Here is a 20,766-nt window from a genome sequence, read left to right as displayed (position 1 = left end):
TTAGGCCCATTATTTCTTACCTGGTCCATCACAGGCATATAGAACACATAATTTTCTTCCTTGCAGCAGTCATTTAGGTACTTCTGCATTTCTAATTCCAGTCTTTCTTTGACTTAGCAGCTCCAATTCCTTCACTCTTTGCAAGGCTTGTTTGCAAGATATCTACTCATTCCTGTTGCATTCCTCTGCTCTTCTTCCAGCTGGTTCACTTGCTTCTGGAGGCACAGTACCCCAAACTGGACTCAATATTCAGAGGCCTTATCAGAAGTGCCTCATGGAAAGCAGTATTATTTATTTCCCTCAGTATGCCTGTCTTCTTTTCAAGAGCGTGACACCATTAATCTGGTTTACTCTGTGACCAATTCCAGATCCATTTTTGCAGTGTGACACTCACATAATCATATTTGTGTACAGCCAAAATGAAGAACCTTTCCCTTTTCTTTACTTCTTATTCAATTACACAGTTTTGTCACTACTATTCCATACTGTAATTTTGTCTTACAGTTGCCTTGTCTCCAATTCAGTATCATTAAAAAATTTAATGAAGGCTGTTGTTTATAGCCAAAAGACAGATGCAAATATTAAAAGGTACAAATTTGCACTCTCACTCAAAACGTTCTCACTTTGCCAGTAAGGACTGATAGCTACTCCCTGTCTACAGCTTCCCGAGCAGCTATGACACTTCTTGCAATAGTTTCATCTTATACTTCCCACTTACTTACACCACCACACATCCATCACGAGAAAGTCTTCTGAGAGACTGTCAAAGGTTGCACAAAAGTCGACTTCTACGACATGATTTTCCCTCCCATTTCACGGTGCCTGCTGCACTGCTGACAGGGAACTACTCTCCTTTGGCATGACCTGCTCTCCACAAACCCACATTAGCTCTGTACTTCTCTCTTGCACAGTTCTACATGCACAGAAATAACTGCTTTGGTTATTTTTTCCAGTATCATTCTAGCAGGTTACAATCACTGATCTGTAATTCCCTGGTTTTTCCTTTCTCACCTTTTGACATCGGTTGTTTTATTTTCTAGTTCTCACACTCTGAAAGAATGCCAGCAAGCCAGATTGCTCCAACCCACCCTCAACGTAGTTACTACAAATTTCAGCACTTCCAGACAATTGGAAATATTTTATTTCCTTAAGTACTCTAACTCACTGTAGCCTTAGTTCTAAGTCAATCATTAGTTTACAGATAGAGGGAAAAGTATCTCAAGTATTCCTGATGCCACCTATCAATGGTTCTCCCTGTTGAACATCAGACCAGTTCCCTTGGCCTTCCTTTCACTAATGGACTTAAGAAGATGTTGTCTTTTTGTTCATTGTTTTTCCCCCCCCAACAGCTACAACCTTCTTTGTTTTATATTCGTTTCTTGTAGCATCATCATACCTGTTTCCTGAGCTGTATCAATTCAGGTTTCTGATAATTTTCACATAACATTACTCCCTTTCTGCTCTTCCCAAGGACCAAACTCTTACTTCCCAGTCACTTTGACCTTAGTTAGTTGCTTTCTACCTTTTACTTCACCATCAGAGACAGGTCGTGCTACTTAGTCTCTTCACGTGCTTTGTCAGAAAACTGCCATCTGCACATCTGAACAACTTGCCAGACTCTCTGTCTCCTGACCTTTTTCCCCCCCAGACACCTGGGCAGTTCATGTATCTGGCTATCACTAGAGCACAGCCGTCTACAGTGAAGCTAGAGGTAGGATGCACGTCTACTGATTCCAAAGCAAAAGCAGTGGCCTTTGAGTCATGATGCTTTTGCACAGCCCCACTCTTTGGAAGTGAGGACAGCAAAACTATAAAGGCATTTTGGTTATTTATCCTTTCACAGATTTCTATTTTTCCTTCTCCCGGTGAAAAATTCTAATCACTGTCAAATAGATTTGAAGCAGCAGATGTATTTTTCACGCTCTGCTGCCTGATGTCAGATAACATACACAATACAGAAAAATTCATTCCAAAGATTAGTTTACTGATGAGTTTTTACCATCATTTTTCATTCATAATGCTTGTATTTGTGCTACACGGTGGTTGCTACTTCTCTATCTATATTCAAAACATTATATGGAATTTTTGAAAATTTACATGGCAGACAAGACCCCTTTACTAGCTGAGACTCACTTCTCACAGACTTTCCCATTACTGCATTTCAGAAAATGTTCATCACTTAGGAGTACACCCAGACAGTACCTACCGGCTAGATCCCATCTCCATGTTAACTGCTACATTTTTGTCCTTGTACAATGTTTTTTTAACTTCCTTTTGTCTAAACGTATACCTGTCACTTGTGACCTTTGGTAACACTACCTGGTTTCCAGGGACATGTACTGGACAACAAGCACTACCGAATGCCAAACAAAGCCCTGAGGAAAAAAACAAAGGAGGTATGTAATCACCACTCATGCAACCTCTGGTGGTACCTCAACATCCGTTTACAACGCTAATTTGATGAGACTATTGGCAAAAGATTTAACCAAAACAAAATACTGATAATGTCCATATCTTTTAACAAATGGCCTAACATCAAATTTGATCCCACTAATAGGAAAACTTTTACACAGCCACATTCCGGAAAACTTGTGTATAGTGATGAGCTGTACAGTGAACTACTCTGCAAATTATGGCCAACATTAAGTCAAGTGATGTAGAAACTGAAAGCTGTTAGGAGATTTATTGCAGATTAAGCATCATGTGTTTGCTGTATACAGTTATCTCCCACTATCTACTACTTCTAGTAGAAATAGCCAATTCTCATGTTTACAAAGAAACATCACCATGCTAGTTCCTTCACTCAAGATCAACAGCCATGACACAACAATGAACATCTTCCAGGTACTATGTAGTACACGTTAAAAAAAGTGTATTTGCTATAGAAAGCGTGAAATGATGTACTATCTAATCCTTGATTTCTGCTTCATAGTGTTTAGTGTTTTAACTATTAAATATAAAAAACACTGTTTATGGAAGATCCAGAATAAATCCATTTCTAAAGTTTTTGTTCCTTAAATTTCCAACTAAAAGCAAACCCACAGTAATGTCTTGCCAGCAAAGATATTCTGCTAGTGGAATTACAGAATACGGGCCCAAAGATATAAAGTTCAGCAAATAATTTCCATAGAGGCAGTTTTCACATGTGCTTTATTCGTTAAAAATCAGCCTGTTTGCCATGCCTCCAGGAAATCAAGCTAAATCTTACTTCAGACTTTTGAAATGAGACTTTATTCATACACTACAGACCTACTTTTGCATATACATGCCTTACCTACAGTCATCACAAAGAACAGTAAGCTAAATTGGGCAATTGTTCAAACATGCATTTACCTTAAAGGTTACTAGTACTTTGCTAGATCTGATGGAACGACTGCATGTCAAAGCTTATCTGTGTTTTCCGACTATATTGACTGGTTTTAGAAGAGATACTATCTTTCCCTAAAACTTTTCTCCAAATTTGACTTTACAACCGTATAAAATCACTCTATTAGAAGGAACTCTAAAGTAACCCACAGTTAAAGGATTGGATGTTTGAGACAAGTATTGTCAGACGTGATTTTAACAGTAAGCAGGTGTTTTAAATCTTGCTTCCCAAAAAGATTATCAAAACCAAAGTTAATAGAAACATTTATAAGAAGAGTTAACCGGCTGCACAACAGGCACTCAGCAACTTCCACTGCCCACAACACTTACTTCAATGTACACACTCCATGCCACAAGCATGAATATGCAAACTGCAGCTAAAGAAATCTTGAAACATGAAATAAAACTTCCAGCTTCACAGAAAAGAATAGAAGAGTTCAGCACAGGATCTGGCATCAGCCCACAGTAGGAAAATAAATCTCTGTAACTGCCATCAAATTCTCACTTCACAGAAAACAACAGATAGAACAAATTAAAAGCGTAACTCTTCAGTTCCCACAGTGCTTGCATGTTTTCTCATTTTGACTACTGCATGAATTACTTGCTTTCATTTCTTTTTAGACTTCAGAAACATATGTTACGGATCCGTTCCACAAAATACTCCACTCACCAACACAAAAGAAGTGCAGGAGTTTGATCATGACTCCTGCAGGACATAGTACATTTCTTTTGAGTTGATGGATGTTGGTTTCACATTGCAGAATTGCAGAAAAGTGAAAGGCATCTTTAAGAAAAACTGATTACTTCTTTTGATCTTTGTTCTTATAATCATCAAACACACAGTGGTTGCCTGGAGACTCCTATACAAACTTCATATTTGGAAAGAAACAAAGAAGGATATAATGCTCGCTATTTTTAATCTCCCATGGTAGTTTCCAGAAATTACCTCAATTTTTTTAGATCACATGGCAAAAGGATCATTCCGTTAATGCCTCACACCTGAAGGAAGTGAAGTGTTCACCGTATCTATTGGATTTAGTTGACAAAGTGGGGAGGGAAGAGATAAAAAGCTCCATCTTTAAGTAAAAATAACAAACTGGACTAGATATTAGAATTCTGCTCATAAATTACAGATACAGCTTTCCTTCAGTGTAATCCTGAAAAGGATTACAGAGGGGGCATGTCAAGAACAAGCTTTGTAGCTCAAGATAAACGTTCCAGACAAATAACTATTCTACAGAAAATGCTCTAAGTACCTTAGAGTACTACAGAAAATAGTTTCATAATAGTTAACAACGAATAAAAGACTGTTTTCAAGGGATAAGATTTCTAAAATATTCTATGCAATTTGAAACATTTTAATTCCTTCCATTAACGGTTTGTCTAGTTAATGTTTTACAGATTACTTTAAAAGAGAAACAAAAAGTCACTACTCTCATCCACTTCACTAGTATTTCCAGATGATAAACCTGACCAAGAATATGTTAGTGGTCATTAATTCCACCTTCCTTACATTGGCAGAACACCCTTTTTAATTCATGACATTGCAGTTAAGAGTTCTGATAAGTGCTTCGGATAGGCCAAGGCCGTAGATAACAGAGACTGCTGCTAAGAGAATAAAGAGATAAAATAGTGTGATTTTTACAGTGAAGAGGCTGGCAATGCCTCTCTAACAGCCTTATGTATCCAGGTAGTTATAAATAGGGCCTGGAAGGAATGTGGTTGCATAATTTCAAGTTAACTATGAAGGAATATGACCCTATGAAAAGAAAAGCTACAGACATGAATTTACATTAAGCATCTTCTGGATACAAGATGCTAGCATACGATGATCCTGGCTCTTTGATTAATACCAGTCATCCATCAAAAGAAAGTTACTATTGTTCATCATGGATCTAAAGAAACCACATATGGAGACTTGCTTGGGCAGAATCCAGCACAGGTCTAACAAGCTCCGGTTAGGCAATCAGGTTACCAGAGTGAGAAAGCCCTAAGCACTGATGTATTATTGACTGCCTCTAGACTTTGAAGACGTCTAATAATGTTCATGAAGCAATCACTCTTCTACAATGCAGGTGCTGTTCAGACAGACAAAATTCCTGTTTATATGTGGATCAGGTACCTACACTGATTCTTCTGGACAACTTTGATTATTTTGTTCCTTCCTTCACTTCCCCAGAGAACGTTTACTTGCGAACACTCTTTAGTAAATGAAATACCCAGGGAACCAGAGACAGACATTGAAAAGAATACAGTTCCTACTGATGATAAGAGGAGGAAGGCAAAAAGTTTCCTTCTGATAACGTACTGCTCAGTCAGAATCCTTCTGTTTAAAGTTCTTTATTTTCATATTCACAAAAATGTGATCCAGTTTGAATTAAATTTAATGGAAAATTCCTAACTTAAGTCCTGGAGTTTTTCAGGATATAGAATCCCAACATTTTTTCTACGGCTAATAGTTACTCAAATCCTAACAGCTGAGATGAAAAGTTTTTTGCCTTCCCTGGATACTCTTCTTACTTCTTTGCTCTTTATGCTCATCAAGGTGAAGGCAAAGCCAGTATGACAGACCAAATAAGACTGTCAATATATGTATTTCCTGGCTACAAAGGTCTCTCAGGAGTGAGATATGCCGTACTCCTCTCCCAGCCTCACAAAGCAGCCAGGCGCACAGCTGTTGTGCTGTCTATAAGCTGAGCTAGATAGATTTATTTTTTTTCTCCTGTAACTGTTTGTAGTTAGTAAATGAACTGATGCTCCACCTGCTGGAAAGAGAACTAAATGAGCTCTAGTATTCAGCAAGTTCTTTCTATAAGGAAGATGCAACCATTTAAGTCTCAAAACACAGCCTCTTGCTGTCAGTAGACAAAAAAGTAGCCAAGCATTTAGCTTGCCTAAGATTCTCTTCCCTACTCCAAGAACTGTGCACAGATTTTCAGGTGCCTTTGAAAGCTTTTGTTCTGTCTTTACACAGTAAACAACAACCTGACTGTGCATTAATTGCTTTCAAGTAATACTTTTGCTAAGATTCTGACATAGGTTAACTTGTTTTGTGCAATATGGAATATAATATGAAGCAGAAAAGCTGCTGCACTCCTCCTCCTCCCATTTGTCCTACCTTTTACTGTATTCTGAATTTTTCCAACGGTGACAGAAAAGTAGCAAAAGAATAAAAAAGCAAACTAATTCAACAGTCTAAAACATTTTCCAATTGTTGCCAGGCTGACAAACTACAGAAAGAAGTGCTTATTTTATACAGCAAGTTAAAATAGAAATGAGGAAAAGAAGTCTGAAACCTCAAGGTACAAATGCATCTGGCAAGATCAAAGTCAGACAGCTAGTACTATATTCTTACAAGCTAAGTTCTTTTATGGATTATGTTATGATTTATGGTGGACTTTGTTTCATGATTTACAACATGTTTCTTAAAGATCAAACAAAGATGTTTCGGATAGGTCTATAACGATGCTTGGAAGAAGTCTAATACTGACCCTCAGCCAGCCTGAGATACTTGAGTTGGTCAATCTGTCTCTACCATATAAGTAATAGATTTCCGAAAATAAAATAATAAACATTAAAAAAATATATTTTTATATATATATGAACATTAATCTAATGGTTAACAAACATCTCCAAATCAAAAAGAAGCCATAAATGTCAGCCACCATCCCTGCTGAACTGTGATTTGCAAAGAAGATACAAATGCTGCTCTAACTGGTGGGAACTCATTACTTTCCATCTCACTAAAGCCAAATACTTGAGAATACAGAAGTAGAACCTCTTCCCCTCCGTAAAAACCCCAACATTTTAAGTAAATAAACAATTGTTTTATTTTGCCTTTTCAGATTTGTGTTTCTGCGGAGTAGTTGAGTAATATTTTAAAATGCATCTCAATAACCATAAAAGCTGTAATTTCTGAGAGAGATGATTTTCTTATCTAACTAAAACTTCTAAGGACAACACCAAATAATTTTCTCTGCTGGAGTTCAGTGTCACAGCAGCAAGTACAGCAAAAATAGTGAAAGATTCACTAATGCCCAAAGGGAAAAACTGCAGACAGTTCAGATCCAAATTTTGTGAGGCCTGACAGCATTAATGAGTGATAATGACCAACACTTGAGAGCATACAGAAATAACTAATATTCAAGATATCAAAAAGCCCCTTGTGACTTAATCCAGATAACTTTTTCTAAGCCATAGATAACTGTACCTTAGAACACTACCTGCTTTGCCTAACACGACATACATATACAGCAGTGATGAGAAAATTTATACCAATTACTGACTAAGCTCATCTCCACTGTAAAAGTAAAAGTTACACTATCTCTAGCACAGAAGGGCAAATAAGAAGAGAGCTGCTTCTTATTTTCTCATCAGCAGCTTCAGGGGAAAAAAGGTAGCTAACAGACTTACTCCTGAATACGCTACTTCCAATAGCCAAAAAGAAGGTTGGTGTGTCTATCTGTGAAGGACGGAATGAAGTGGTAGAAAGGCCTAGGATACCGAACTACTTTTCCCCAAATAGTATCTTCCTAATGTGAAAATAACACTTGAGAGCATAAGCAAGTAAAGGCATAAAAGCGTCACAACACACGCAAACTTCTTATTTTATTTATGTATAGTTGTACACAAAGCTCTATTTAAAGAATATTAAAATTGCCAAAATGATAGCCAAAAACTTGGAAATACCCAAATTAACAACACTTCTGTAAGAACGATCACTGAAGAAATATTTGAATGTCCTGAACATCATATCCATTATAACCACCGTGGAAAAAAACTGGGAAAAGACCCCACAGATCTGAGCATCTAAATAAATAAGAAAACCTTTTAGAACTGGATCCTAGAAATGATGTAATATATTCTGTAAGAAAAAGAGCAACAGCATACACTTCACTTTAAATCCTGTTATTTTAAGACCATTCTTAACATTCCTTAAGTTTTTGCAACAGCCATGCTAACAGTGGAGGGCACAGCTACAGAAAGAACGAGTCGATAACCCAACTGGGTTTTGATTCTTACCTGGTTGGGTCTTACTGGGATGATGCTGTCCACCTGCTCCTTGCTGCGGAGGAGGACTTGCCCCTGCTTGGCCAGTACCTTGTGCTGGGCTGGTGCCGGTCAGAGTCCCAGTAGGCAGTGGCTGACCCCGCTTTAGGAGCTGCTTCTGTTCTTGCTGGCGGAAGCGTGGAGGCACCTCACGAGGCAGGTAACGGGACGCAGCTGGCTGCTGCCCATTAGCAGACGCACGCTTGCCATTGCTGCTGTTGGTAATAGTGCTGGTGGAAGTACTGGTACCGGTACCGGCAGGTTGGGGCTGGCTTAAACTGGTCTTAATAGGTTCTGGCACTACATAAAAAAAGGCAAAACCAAGAATTGCTTTAATATCAGAAACATCGTGGGGGTTTTTTTCTGTAACTGAGCAAATAGATAATGTTTTTCAGTTTCCCAAACCACAGCTGGCAAAACGTGGACTTTACAATACGTAAGATATATTCTAAATAGCAAAGTGTTACGACCAGAACTCAGGGCTAGTTTACTATGTAGGTAGCCTCCTGAAACGTTCTATATAACTACTTTGAAATTTACGTCTAAAAAACCTGATATTGTACAGCTGTAAAATTTACGTACCAGAATACAGCTGATAAAGGCTTCACACCCAACCCTGTGAGAGCCTACACGACTTTTTGTAGTTGTGCAAACCCCGGCCTTATCTCACGCAGTTCCCGCTTTCCAGGCTGCACCAGAAGTCAGCAGCACACAACAGAGAAGTTGTTTACTACAAATATCTGGTACCCACTGCATGAGGAGGGAGAGTGTATAGGCTGAAGACGGAGCAATCTATATACACGCAACAAAGTTCATGTCAATACTCAGGTGGCTCCCATATACACAAATGTGTAAGTCTATGTATGTGCCCAGGTGTTTATACTAAATATGATTTAGGAAAGTACAACAGTAAGAAGAAAAACACTGATTTCCTATTAACTCTACAACGGAGCAAGTGAAAAAACTTATTAGATGTTTTCACTTCCAGCATTCCTAAGACACCTTGGATTGTTGTCAACACAAGATGTCTAAGAACACTTAGCCTAAAACAGTAAATAAAAATAAAAAAAAAATAAAAGGATGGATAGAAATAATTGTTGTTATGCTCAAATAATGTGCAGGAAAAATTAATTATTAAATAAGAAATCGTGGCACAAAGTAACTTTTTTTTAAAACTGGAAGAGTTATTAGGACACAGAAAGTAGCATGCTGTGAAATTTGAATTTCAGAAAATTAATTCAATTGAAAAGGAGTGTATATTAGAGGGGGAGAAAAGTTTCCAGATAATGAAAAGCTGTAAGAAAAGATTTCAAGTAAAGATTAATTTGTGTTACTCCTGCTTTAACCAATTTGTAGACACATGTGCAAATACTCTGTACCTACAATGATGCACAAATATGTTCTACGTATTGGGATTTAAAAAGAAAATTATGCTTGCAGGCAATTTATTCAATAAATAAGTTTTAAGGACTTCAAAAATGTGGGGCTTATGTTTTCAAGAGTTATTACTGAAACTCTGAACATATTTAGTTCCTTTCATTGGAAAGAGTGGATGACTGACTGACACAACTCTTTTGCCATAACAAGCCTATTTCAGGGAGATATTTCTTTAATCCAGTGTCCTACAAAACCACCAAGTTTTCGTATCCCACCGAACAGCACGAGAACCATTGCTGCACTTCGCAAAGTTACATCACAAGTGTTTCTCTGCAAAGCACTTCTCATTTCTAAACTGACCCTGAAATGTAGTAACTGAAAAAAGTAAACCACATTTCAGTTTTATCCTAAGCTACGCATTTGCAACAACACAAGCTGAATGGGCACGAGAACAAACAAGCCTACACCATTATTTTTCCACATATCACAAGGGACTAAAGGAAAACTTTCTCATCTGTAGTAAAAGCACTCAACTTCTGCTGCAAAATGGATTCCAGTGTGTAAAGCATGAACATTATTTTAACATTAGCACATTTATTTTAACAATGTTAGCACATTTAATGGTAAAAAAGGTTTTGTCTTTCAAAGAAAGTACTAATTCCCCAATATATGCAGAGCACATCCGTTTCAGGTACCAAACCAGCCAACCAGTTCACGCTAGGACAGAAAGAATGCCTTAACAAATCTTATCTTCTCTCTGACTTAATAAATATGTTGACCAGTCCGTAGGATAGGCTGAAGACATAAATTTGTGGCTAAAGTTTACATTGCAAAGAAATAAATTTATATGGTTATTTGTACATCAGTATTACCACACAAGAGTAACACAAGCTTTTCTTGAATCTTTGAAGTCTAGAACCTTTAAACATATTAAATAGTGTCTCAACTATTCCTTTTCCACAGTTTTAGCCTCTTCTTTACTACCAGGACAAAATGCAATGTCCTATAAACACTACTGGAATTAAAACAGCATTAAGTTTTAAAAATAAGGGTAAATTCTCGTTATTCTCTGCTTAGGCAAAACGCATTGCCTGTTACAACCTTTTATTCTTTACTGTAACAAATCTTCTGTATGGTTTAAAACAGGAGGGAAGAGAAGAGAGAGGAGATATGACAATTTAGTATTGAACAGAATGCTCATTTAAACTGCACAGGAAGCTACTGCAACTGTCTAGAGCACCCTCTGCCTTTTTAGTTCAGCAGTTTTTCAGTTCTGGCTGTAAGATTGCTAATATTAACATCAAATCACACTGCCTATAGCCATGAAAGCATAAATTTTCAGGCTTCTAATGATCTCCCATAAAACAAGTTAAAAGACCTGATCCACCAGCTTATTCAGCACTCACACAAAACTTTTGTTTTCTTGTGGTCTTTACCTAAACCTTCATATCAAGCATTTCAGGACTCCTTAGCCTTCTACATGTGCAACCCAGGCGTACCTTTGATACGCCCCATACTAACCTTGCCTGAAATAAGCAGGCCAGACCCACCGTGGTCTGTAGCGGAATTTGTTGGCACAGCTTGGGATGGAGAGGTCAGCAGTGCTGGGTCTCTTTGGGGGCAGCCACAAGGGAGTTGAGGTGGGGGTACTGGGAGCAGTACGGCACGGCACTGGCTGGGGACGGCAGTGCATGGCAGGGAATCTGTTCAACTCACTTGGCGGTGATTATCAGAGCTGCTCGCCCCCCCAGAAGAAACCCTTTGGGCTTCCTACACACACAGAACTGAGTGTTCCTCCAGCTCATCACAAGTACAAAACTGCATCTGATGTCGTTATACATACACTATAAAACCAGTGCTCGGCCTCTCTCCAGACTTTGACAGACCTGAAAACCAATCGACTTCCACAGCAGAAGTAGTGAACAGGTGTCAAGGTAGTGTAGGGGGTGGTTTCAAAGTGAGCAGGGACTTGGACAAGCGAAAATATGCCAAGTTTGACAGCAACCATCAGCACTTTGCTTCTCCAAGACTTTTATTTTGGAAGCCTAAACAACTTCACCTATGCTTATTTCTATAACAAAACAAGAACTCTGAATATAAAAAAATCAAAAAGTACCAGTAACATCTGACAAGCAGAGCATAAAACCTTCTTTGCCTTTTCAAGATATAGCACCAGCTTTGGAAACGAACAATTTATCCTAACTGACAATTAGAAAAAGTAGACGAAAAATGTCACGAAATGCAGAGTAATTAATTTCAAATATCAAACCTGCATATTAAACATGTCTACGAAAACTATTTTGTTTCCATAATATAAATAAATCTGTCACCCACATGATACAAAATATTACTTAGTTTTAATGGGTCTTTTCTTAAATCCTGTTGACTTTACCATTCCACCTGGCCTTTAAAAAAATTGTAGTGTAACCTATGAATTAAGCTGGTCCTCTCATTGAACAGCAGTCCCTCCAGAGACAATGTCTCTCCAGCTGTCTCTGGACAGCCTGCCACAGGGGCACACACAGATTCTGCGGGTCACCACCACCGCCCGGCCGGCAGGTACCAAACGCAGGCTTAGGCTCAGGCTCTCACCACCCACCACCCTGGGTTTGGGAAGGCTGCACCACCTTAGACTTGTGTATGCGCGTACCTAAGCGCCTGTTGTCCAAAGTTGGAATTGTACCAAAAGCCAACTCCTGCTTAGTTTTGCTTGCTTTGACAAATTGAAGGATAATTAAAATAGGATCACTTTTTATGTTTTTGAACAAAGTGTGTATTTCCTTTCCATTTGGGAGATGGAAAGCAGAAATTGGAACATTAGAGATCTTGGGGTATTACTATTACTAATACTACTATTACAGAGATGTAAGCGTTTACCAACACTGAAATTTTGAGTACGTAGTACTTCTGCAAAGGATGAAGCTGTATGTGATTTGCCTGTGGCAACAAGATTCAGAAAAGCACTCCAGACATAGTCTGATCTACCAAAAATGCTAAACTGTTTCAGCCAGAAAGTTTCTCCAACTCAGATACAGACTAGCCACACAAACCCTTGTGCCAGCAGATGAGAGGGAACGCCAGGGAAGAGGAGGAAAAGGGGACGGGCACGAGGAGGCAGCCAGGTGCAGATGAGGACAGCTCCCCCACATTGCCACCCAAACATGTTTCCAATTAATCAGTATTCCGTAAGAAAATCTTGGGGCCAGATAAATATCGACTCTGGTTGGGTCTCACCACGTCAGCTCAGCTCTGGCCATCAAACACGGAAGTATTCCCAGGCCCTGATCAGCTGGGAAAAAAAGGTTGGAAGGGACAACCGCATGGCAAAGTGAGAAACCAGACCCTGCTTTGATTTGCTTATTTTTTTAAACTAAGAAATGATTTTTCCATGGAATTAAGTAAGTATACAAGAGAATTAAACCCATCAACTGGCACAGTGCCAACAGAGTCGATATTTATCTGGCCCTGAGGTTTTCTTAAGGAATACTAATTAATTTGAAACATATTTGAGAGAGCAAGGCAGGCTGCTTTTTAAAAAAAAACATTATATTCTCAGTACCATGTATATATATATATAAAAAAAATCGCATCTGATACTTCCAAATAGGCATGTGTATGCATATATATCTGTGTATATATACTTTCAAAAATCACTAACCTAAGTCATAGAGTACACAACAATTTTTGCTTTAATGTAAATTAACAAAGCAGCTTCATCACAAAGGTGTGGCCAGAGAAACCCAATTTCAGTGTTAGAAACAATATTTCCCTCTAAATATCTGAATCATAGATGAGAAAAAAGAACAAAGAAAATTGAACTATCAAACAGACTGTACTTTAGAATACAAATATTTCTGCATATTAACAATACTGTTTTTTCTCTAATCAACATAGCAACGTGAGGGTTTTTTTGTACATGAAAATCTCTTTAAGATGAGTTAAATGGAAACTCTTGCAAGAATACTGTGTATACAATCCTGGTAGCTGGAAAATAACCATTTAATTACACCATTGACAGGAAATAAAGCAAGAAGTGAACAACATCATAGGAATGGGCTTGATGCCCAAAGTCCAGCTTTCATATCAGGCTAGAATTTAGCCTTCAAATACAGCAATAATGTTTGGAGAATATATGTTACAAAGACAATACAACTGTATTCTTTGAAAAAAATCAACACCTATTTATTAAAGTAACCTTCAGCAATGTTTAAGCAGCAATTTTCATTTGATATGCACTGCGAGAAGCACCTACCATTCAGAGTGTCTGCATTAGATTTCCTAATCAGTAATTGTCATACGAAATTCGCTCTAAAAGCGTCTTTATAAACCATTTAGTCCTTCTCCTTCCTACAACAGATTTATTTTGAGATGATGGCTATCCCTTGCAGAACATACAATGTACAAAGACACAGTATGTTAGCAAACTGCAGGCTAACAGCAAACCAGACAGCAACTTTTTGCATATAGCACGGCAGTGCCTGTGGTCAGCAGGGGCTGCCCAGAACACTGATGCTCTGTGCGCTATACATTTAATCAGCCCCAGGGGCCAACCTGCCAATCTATAGAGAGACCTTGCCAGTCCCTGAAGGAGCAGCCTGTCTACCCTTTCACCTGAAAGTAATACACTGTCACGGCTAATGTTATGTGGGCAGCTGTTTGAAATCCAGGAATTAAAATGTAGCCTTTATGGCTAAATCTGCTTTAATGCTAAAAATGTTATTTAAAATGTATGGGGGAAAGGATTTAATACAAAGTGATTTTCATAACTGGCACATGATTAAAGAGCTAAAACAAAAACATTTAAGTAGAAAGTCTCTTGCAAAAATACAATTAAAGGCATAAAATAAAAGCCTTGAGATTGCTTGCTCTTAAGATGTTTGTGATGGGTATCTGCTTATTCTACATTCTGAGAGCTGTACATATCCTAAACAATGAGCTTGCTTGTAATAATTATCAGTACTCAACGGTATCTAAACTTCTTAATCCAATTTTACCCAAACAAATCCAATAATTACTCCATATGCTATTTGATGATTACAATCTCAGGAATCCCAACTGCATAAAAAAGTGTTACGAGCAATTGTAGGTGGATTTTATTAATATAATGAATAGGATCAGTCTAACAGATTTCAATTACAACAATAGCTTTTAAGTACATTTCTATGACATAAGGAAAGAACATGCATAAATGAAAGAAACTGGTTAAGCCACATAATACTGATTTATGGCAGCTTTTTCCTTTCATTCACCTCATTAACATTTCTCTGTATTTCAGAATCCCCCACTCCAGCTCTAGAAAACTTGCATTTCTAAAGCCTTCAAGGAGCAGACATTCCAGAAGAGAAACAGTTAAACCCAGAAATGCATTCTTGGCTGCTACTGTGACAGGATTTATTTACAGCTTCTATTAAACACAGCAGCTCCATTACAAAGTGCTGGATGTGAGAAGAATTTTTGATTATACAATGCCAATGCCTCACTGCGTTAAACATATCATGCCAGTGTATTATTTTTTTCCTTCAGCAATTCGTTCAGGTCATTGTTTGATGGGTTTATGAATTCATTACAGGAAACAGATGGATCCCATAATTCAGAGCTATTCTCCCAGCCAATCATATGGGCAATTTTTTTTCTCATCTTGCTCCCCCCTCCAAATCAACCTTAATGAAGCCACTTCCTCCATGTCCAATTCCCCGCACATACACACTGTAGCGACAACTGGTGCTTATTAAAGCACTAAATGTTTTCAAAATAAAGCTGAACAAGGAGCATGCTCATACACAGACACCCCCTTTGAAGTCAGACAGAAAGCCATGAACTTACCCGAGTCAGGTGAAGATTACTAAAAAATACAGGACTACAGTGGGCAAAAATAGATGTCCTGATTCGTACGAAATCCATTTTTAGATGCTGAAAAAAGGCTTTCTTTAAGAAAAAATTGTTGCTCCCCCAATCTACTTTCAAAGGATGAATTTTCATTTAGCAAATTACCTCCTTTGTCTACTAAGCGCTGGTATTTTTATCCACAGTGACATCTACTGGCAAAAGTGAAGGTATTTCAGTAAACTATTGCATAAAAACCTACTTCGTAATGTTTCTATACAAAAGCGGGTAATTTTCTGTCTGGATCCTCCCTCCCCTCCAGCACACAAACTTCTGAAAAAACCTGCAGAAAAGTTAGTCTAAGCCAAGAGAAATCCCCAAATTACTTTTCATACTATTCATAATGGCTTTAAAAACGTAACCAGAAGCCGCAGTTTGACATCCTCACAGCCCACATCAGGGCTAAAAGTGAAGATATATGCATTATTATGGCCTTAGAACTTTAACACCATTTATTTAAAGAAATGCTTTGATTTTGTACTAATTCCTCAACATATCATTTATTTAATAGTAAGAACAAACGAAGGCTTTTCCTAGTTTAATTTTATTTCCCCCCTCCACTTGACCTTCTAACTGACCACAGTGCATCTTCTCCTGCTTCCTCTTCCAGATGTGTCCCCTCCACCTTCTTCCCTTGACTTTTGCAATGTTTCCTGCCTCCTTCCTTAGGTCTTGCAACGTCCCACTTCTAAAACCTCTCACCATAACCTAACTTTCCCGACAGTCTCTACACACTCCTCTCACTTCTGCCAACTTAGACCTTCTATACAGGACTTGAATTATTTGCCAGGAAATTTAAAGTCAGACTAGGAATTAACAGGAAGCTTGAAAGTTCATGGAAAACCTCTAAATCAATTGTTAAGATTTCTTGACCATCTCCGGTAACTCAATTTTGTATAATTTAGTGGTAGGAGACAACCAAGGAAGTTCCTCGAAAAGATGTACTATCTAATCCCTCATCCCTGCTCCAGGTCTTCTCTCTGCTTTGGGAGGAGTGATGGTATATGGTGTGGTCATATAGCCAGTTTCAGCCTCACTCCTCCAGAAACCAGCTTTAGATCCTAATAATTGCTATTGCTTATATATTACCTAAACTGTAACAGATTAAAATTAGTATTTTGATGCACTGTTATACACTGCATAATTAATTAGAACAGCCAGAGCTTACAACTCCAGAAAAGAAAGAAATCAAAGCTGAATACACACCCACCCATCTAGAACTGCACCAGCTTATACCCAAATCACATTTGAAAAGTCCTTTTACAACAACAGGAGAAAGAAGAGTTTTAAAAAATTGATTCTGCGACAGACATACATTTTACTCAGGAAATACCTACAGGTGAGGGCTTTCCTGCTTGCTTTGGACTCATTTTAAAGTCGTGTTTACCAATGCTGATGGAGCTCTCCAGCCGTAAATAAATGGTTCTGGTTTTGTGTGAGAAGGTATCTATGCTAGGATGAATTCAAACCCCACTGCAGGTCCCAGTCTGATCTGCTCACCTGAACACATTTCACAGGCTTCATCAAGATACGAGCATAATTTATTCTAAAACTCTATTCAGACATATGATCATTGCAAGAAGTCAGCAGATAACTACCCACCATAAATTGATACATATTAAACGCTGAAATGTATTTGTTATCTATTCAGGGGATTGCAGTTCAGTCAAAAACTAATTCCCAATTTTGATGCTGGGAAACCTCCTTTGAAAATATGTCATCCAGAAAGATTTTACAACCATCTGTGGGAAACCAGTATTTTATGAGGAAATCATAATAACTTATAGGGCCCACAGTGACAAGCCAGTCGCAAATCATCTTCCCAAGAGTGAGACTTCCATATTACTTCTTACAAATGAAAGGTTTTATTTTCATCTTCATTCCTGGGCCTGCTAGAACCCTGTAAATATTAAAGTAAGCTGGAAAGTGTATTCCATTTGGTTGCGTTTCACAATTTTTGAAGTACTAAACATTGTTTTCTTAAACAGACGTTGGTGTTAACAGTACCGTGGCTTGTTCAAAGCTCCCCACTGGTCGACTGGCCAGCTGGCAGACTAACCAGAATAGATAACCATTAAATTTACATTAAAGACTTTCCTCAAGACCTCAGCAGACAGGTGGGAAAGGGAAGTAATGGCACTGAGGCACTGTCATGCACCCAGGTGCACATCTCAAGGAACCTCTGTGGACCTCCTACCAAATTTGGTCAGGATCGGCCAGGCATTTCTAAAGCTAAATGGGGAGACAAAGACGCGAATACAACCCAATCTCATAAGCCTTCTTTCCTTAGGAAACTAGGCCAAAAACATGACCCAGAAAATGTATTTATTAGAGCATTTTTCCATAGTTTTATGTAAAGTGTCTGTAAAACTACAAGTCTGCACTATTTTTACAGAAGTTAATATTGACAAATTCTGTATCAATGAAGAAAAGAGAGTAGAAATCTTTTGGGGAAAATTAACAGGAATTAACGGGAAAAATTAAACAAATTGTAGCTTCATAAATCATGGGATAACAGAGAAATTTAAGTATTTAAGTTAATACATTTTAAACAGATACTGCCTCAGTTAATGATGGAAAAACATACAATAACTGTACAATGTAAGGGCCTCCTATCTTTCTGCATGCATTAGGAGGCCATGAAAACAAAACCTCTCCAAATCACGAGCACAAAAGTTTGTGACCTGCTTTCTATTAGTCCTTGTGCCTTCTCAGGTAGTTCCACATTCTTTCCACACACTCCCCTACCCACACTCACACTGTTTACCCTCTTACTCTTCTTCTTCTCTCATCCCAGGGTCCCAACAGCATATGAATGTTTCAAGCCTGTCTTAATAAATCCACCATTGCCCCCCTTGTCTTCATAACTCTGCCCCTCTCCACAGCACCTCTGAAGCTAACCTCTGTCTCTGTAAACTGAGCTGTAAGAGCTTCTGAGGTTTCTAATGGTATTTCCTTGGCTAGAACTTGGTGTCTTAATACACGCGTTTTATCAGAAACATTTGAGATAGCCATGCCTTCCTTGAATCTGTCCCTTGTTAGCTCTTATAATCTTTTCTTACCTCCTTCTGTTTTTCTTCCTAATTCATTTAATTACAGATGTTGCCTTCTTAACTGTTGGCTTTATGCAAAGTTCTCAAATAGTGAAACGTTCAGGACTTCATCCACCACCTACCTCTCTTTATTTTGACTCTAGAGCGGTATATCCACAAATCCATCTGACCCCTAACTCCTACCCTGACACTCATTTGTTCCTCCCTCCACTCAGACCCAGTCATCTGCTTCAGTTCAAACAAATTCTACCTGTTTTCTCACATATTCCATCCATGTCCCACCATCCAAAGCGCTCTCTATACATCTTAACATTGTAACGGTTTCTGACATGAAATTCTTACTTGATATTGTCATAAGCAAATTGGGGAAATGTGAGCTAAATGTGAAATTGGTTGAAATATTCTCTGGGAGAATCAATGCTTTGCTGTCAAAACAGAAATATGTTTCAGAATAGATTCCACGGGGACTTGATCCGAGCCTATGCTGTTCAATATTTTTGTTAACAACTGGATGATGGACTGGAGAATATCCTTATTAAATCTCCAAATGACACCAGGCTAGGAAGAAAGAAAATGGGGGTGACCAGATTGCTGCGTGCTAGGATCAGAACTCAGCAACGATAAACTGGAGAAGTGGTGTGAGAAAAGCAATTGCAATTCAGTAAGGAAAGTCACGTTATTAGGCAGGAAAAATTAAATGCAGGATAGCAAACAACTCACCCCATAGCAGTTCCACAGAAAAAGATGCAATGTTTTAGCAGATCACAAACCAAATAGAAGTAAAAAGATCAGGCTATTCTAAGAAGACAAGTGTTGTAATGGAATAGATAACCAGCTATGAGGCTCAAAGTAACCCTTCTACTTCCGTCGGACATCTTAAAGCCTTCGCTAAAGCACTGCCTGTACCCACGGTTGACCATCTCTCTTCAAGAAAGAGCTGGACCACCTGAAAACAGTACAAAGGAAACGGAAATCTGGAAGCATGAACTAAACACAGCAGACAGAAGGCAAAGAAGTTGTTTGGTCTAGAAGACACTCGGTACGCAAAGCAAAAAAAGAAAAAAAAATACAAAGGAAGAGGAGGAAATAATTTGCTCCACCCCACAGTAAGACAAGACTTGCTGGGTTTAAATAGCAGCCAGGGAGATAAAGATTTAAATTTCTAACAATAAGGATGATTAAGGATTATCTGCAGACACGGTACAGGTTTGGTGATCTTGTCTGAGGGCAAGAGGATGGAATAGATGACCTCTCGAGAACCCTTCTAGCATTATTTTCGACAATCCTACATGTAAAATGGAGCTCCAAATCCATCTTGCTCAGTTCTCCCACTTCTCTCAGCCATGACAGAAATAATTTGTCTCGGGTTGATAGTCACAGAACTCTCTCCAGCTTCTGCTGTTTTTTAGATAAGTTTAAGAGATGGTCTTTCTTCATCAGCCCCACTTGTCCGGATCATCCCCATTTTGTTCTTGATTAACGTTAACTTGAAATTGTATCAATACTGAATGACATTTTATCCCTCCACAAATGGGTTTGCAATCTCTTTGTAAGCCCATCACAGGCCAACCTGCTGCAGAACTTCTGTGCAGCAAACAGTCCTAGCCCAACTCTACTGATACAACCCTATATTCACAAATTTAACTCTTCTCTTAAGAACTGGAGAAGCTCCTAATAAAAACATAGATCCTTGCATACTTCAGAGGTCAGATACTAGATTTTGGTTCCCTTTCTTGAACAGCATCTACATTTTTTTCTTTCAGATCTGTCAACAGAGAGGGCGCCAAATACTTCTTTTGAGAGAAGGATACAAACCCTGTTTTGTGTGATTCAACATGCATTTTTACATTTTTGTCAATCCCATTCTACATTATTCAGGTTGGTTTCACATGTGGCAGTCTTGTGAAGACTACTTACCCTTTTAACAGCTTCTAATATTTTCCTCACTGCTTTCCTCCATGTTAGCACTGATTATAATTTTAATTTTAAATTCACAATTAATTAGCTGTGCCATTAAAAATGGTACAGCTAATTAGGT

The 20,766-nt window shown here is 38.3% G+C and overlaps 1 protein-coding gene across 1 annotated transcript in view; it reads right to left on the bottom strand.

Annotated features, from left to right (window-relative positions):
* TNRC6C (trinucleotide repeat containing adaptor 6C) overlaps positions 1-20,766 on the bottom strand; it is a 109,960-nt gene that overhangs the window by 48,761 nt on the left and 40,433 nt on the right. Inside the window, exon 4 of the mRNA XM_075720049.1 lies at positions 8,389-8,715. Coding sequence (XP_075576164.1) covers positions 8,389-8,715 — 327 coding nt within the window. The remainder of the gene's footprint in view (positions 1-8,388; positions 8,716-20,766) is intronic.

Source organism: Pelecanus crispus, chromosome 12, assembly GCF_030463565.1.
Source record: "Pelecanus crispus isolate bPelCri1 chromosome 12, bPelCri1.pri, whole genome shotgun sequence".
In the NCBI taxonomy this organism is placed as follows: domain Eukaryota; kingdom Metazoa; phylum Chordata; class Aves; order Pelecaniformes; family Pelecanidae; genus Pelecanus; species Pelecanus crispus.
This window is presented reverse-complemented; position numbering and strand designations above follow the sequence as displayed.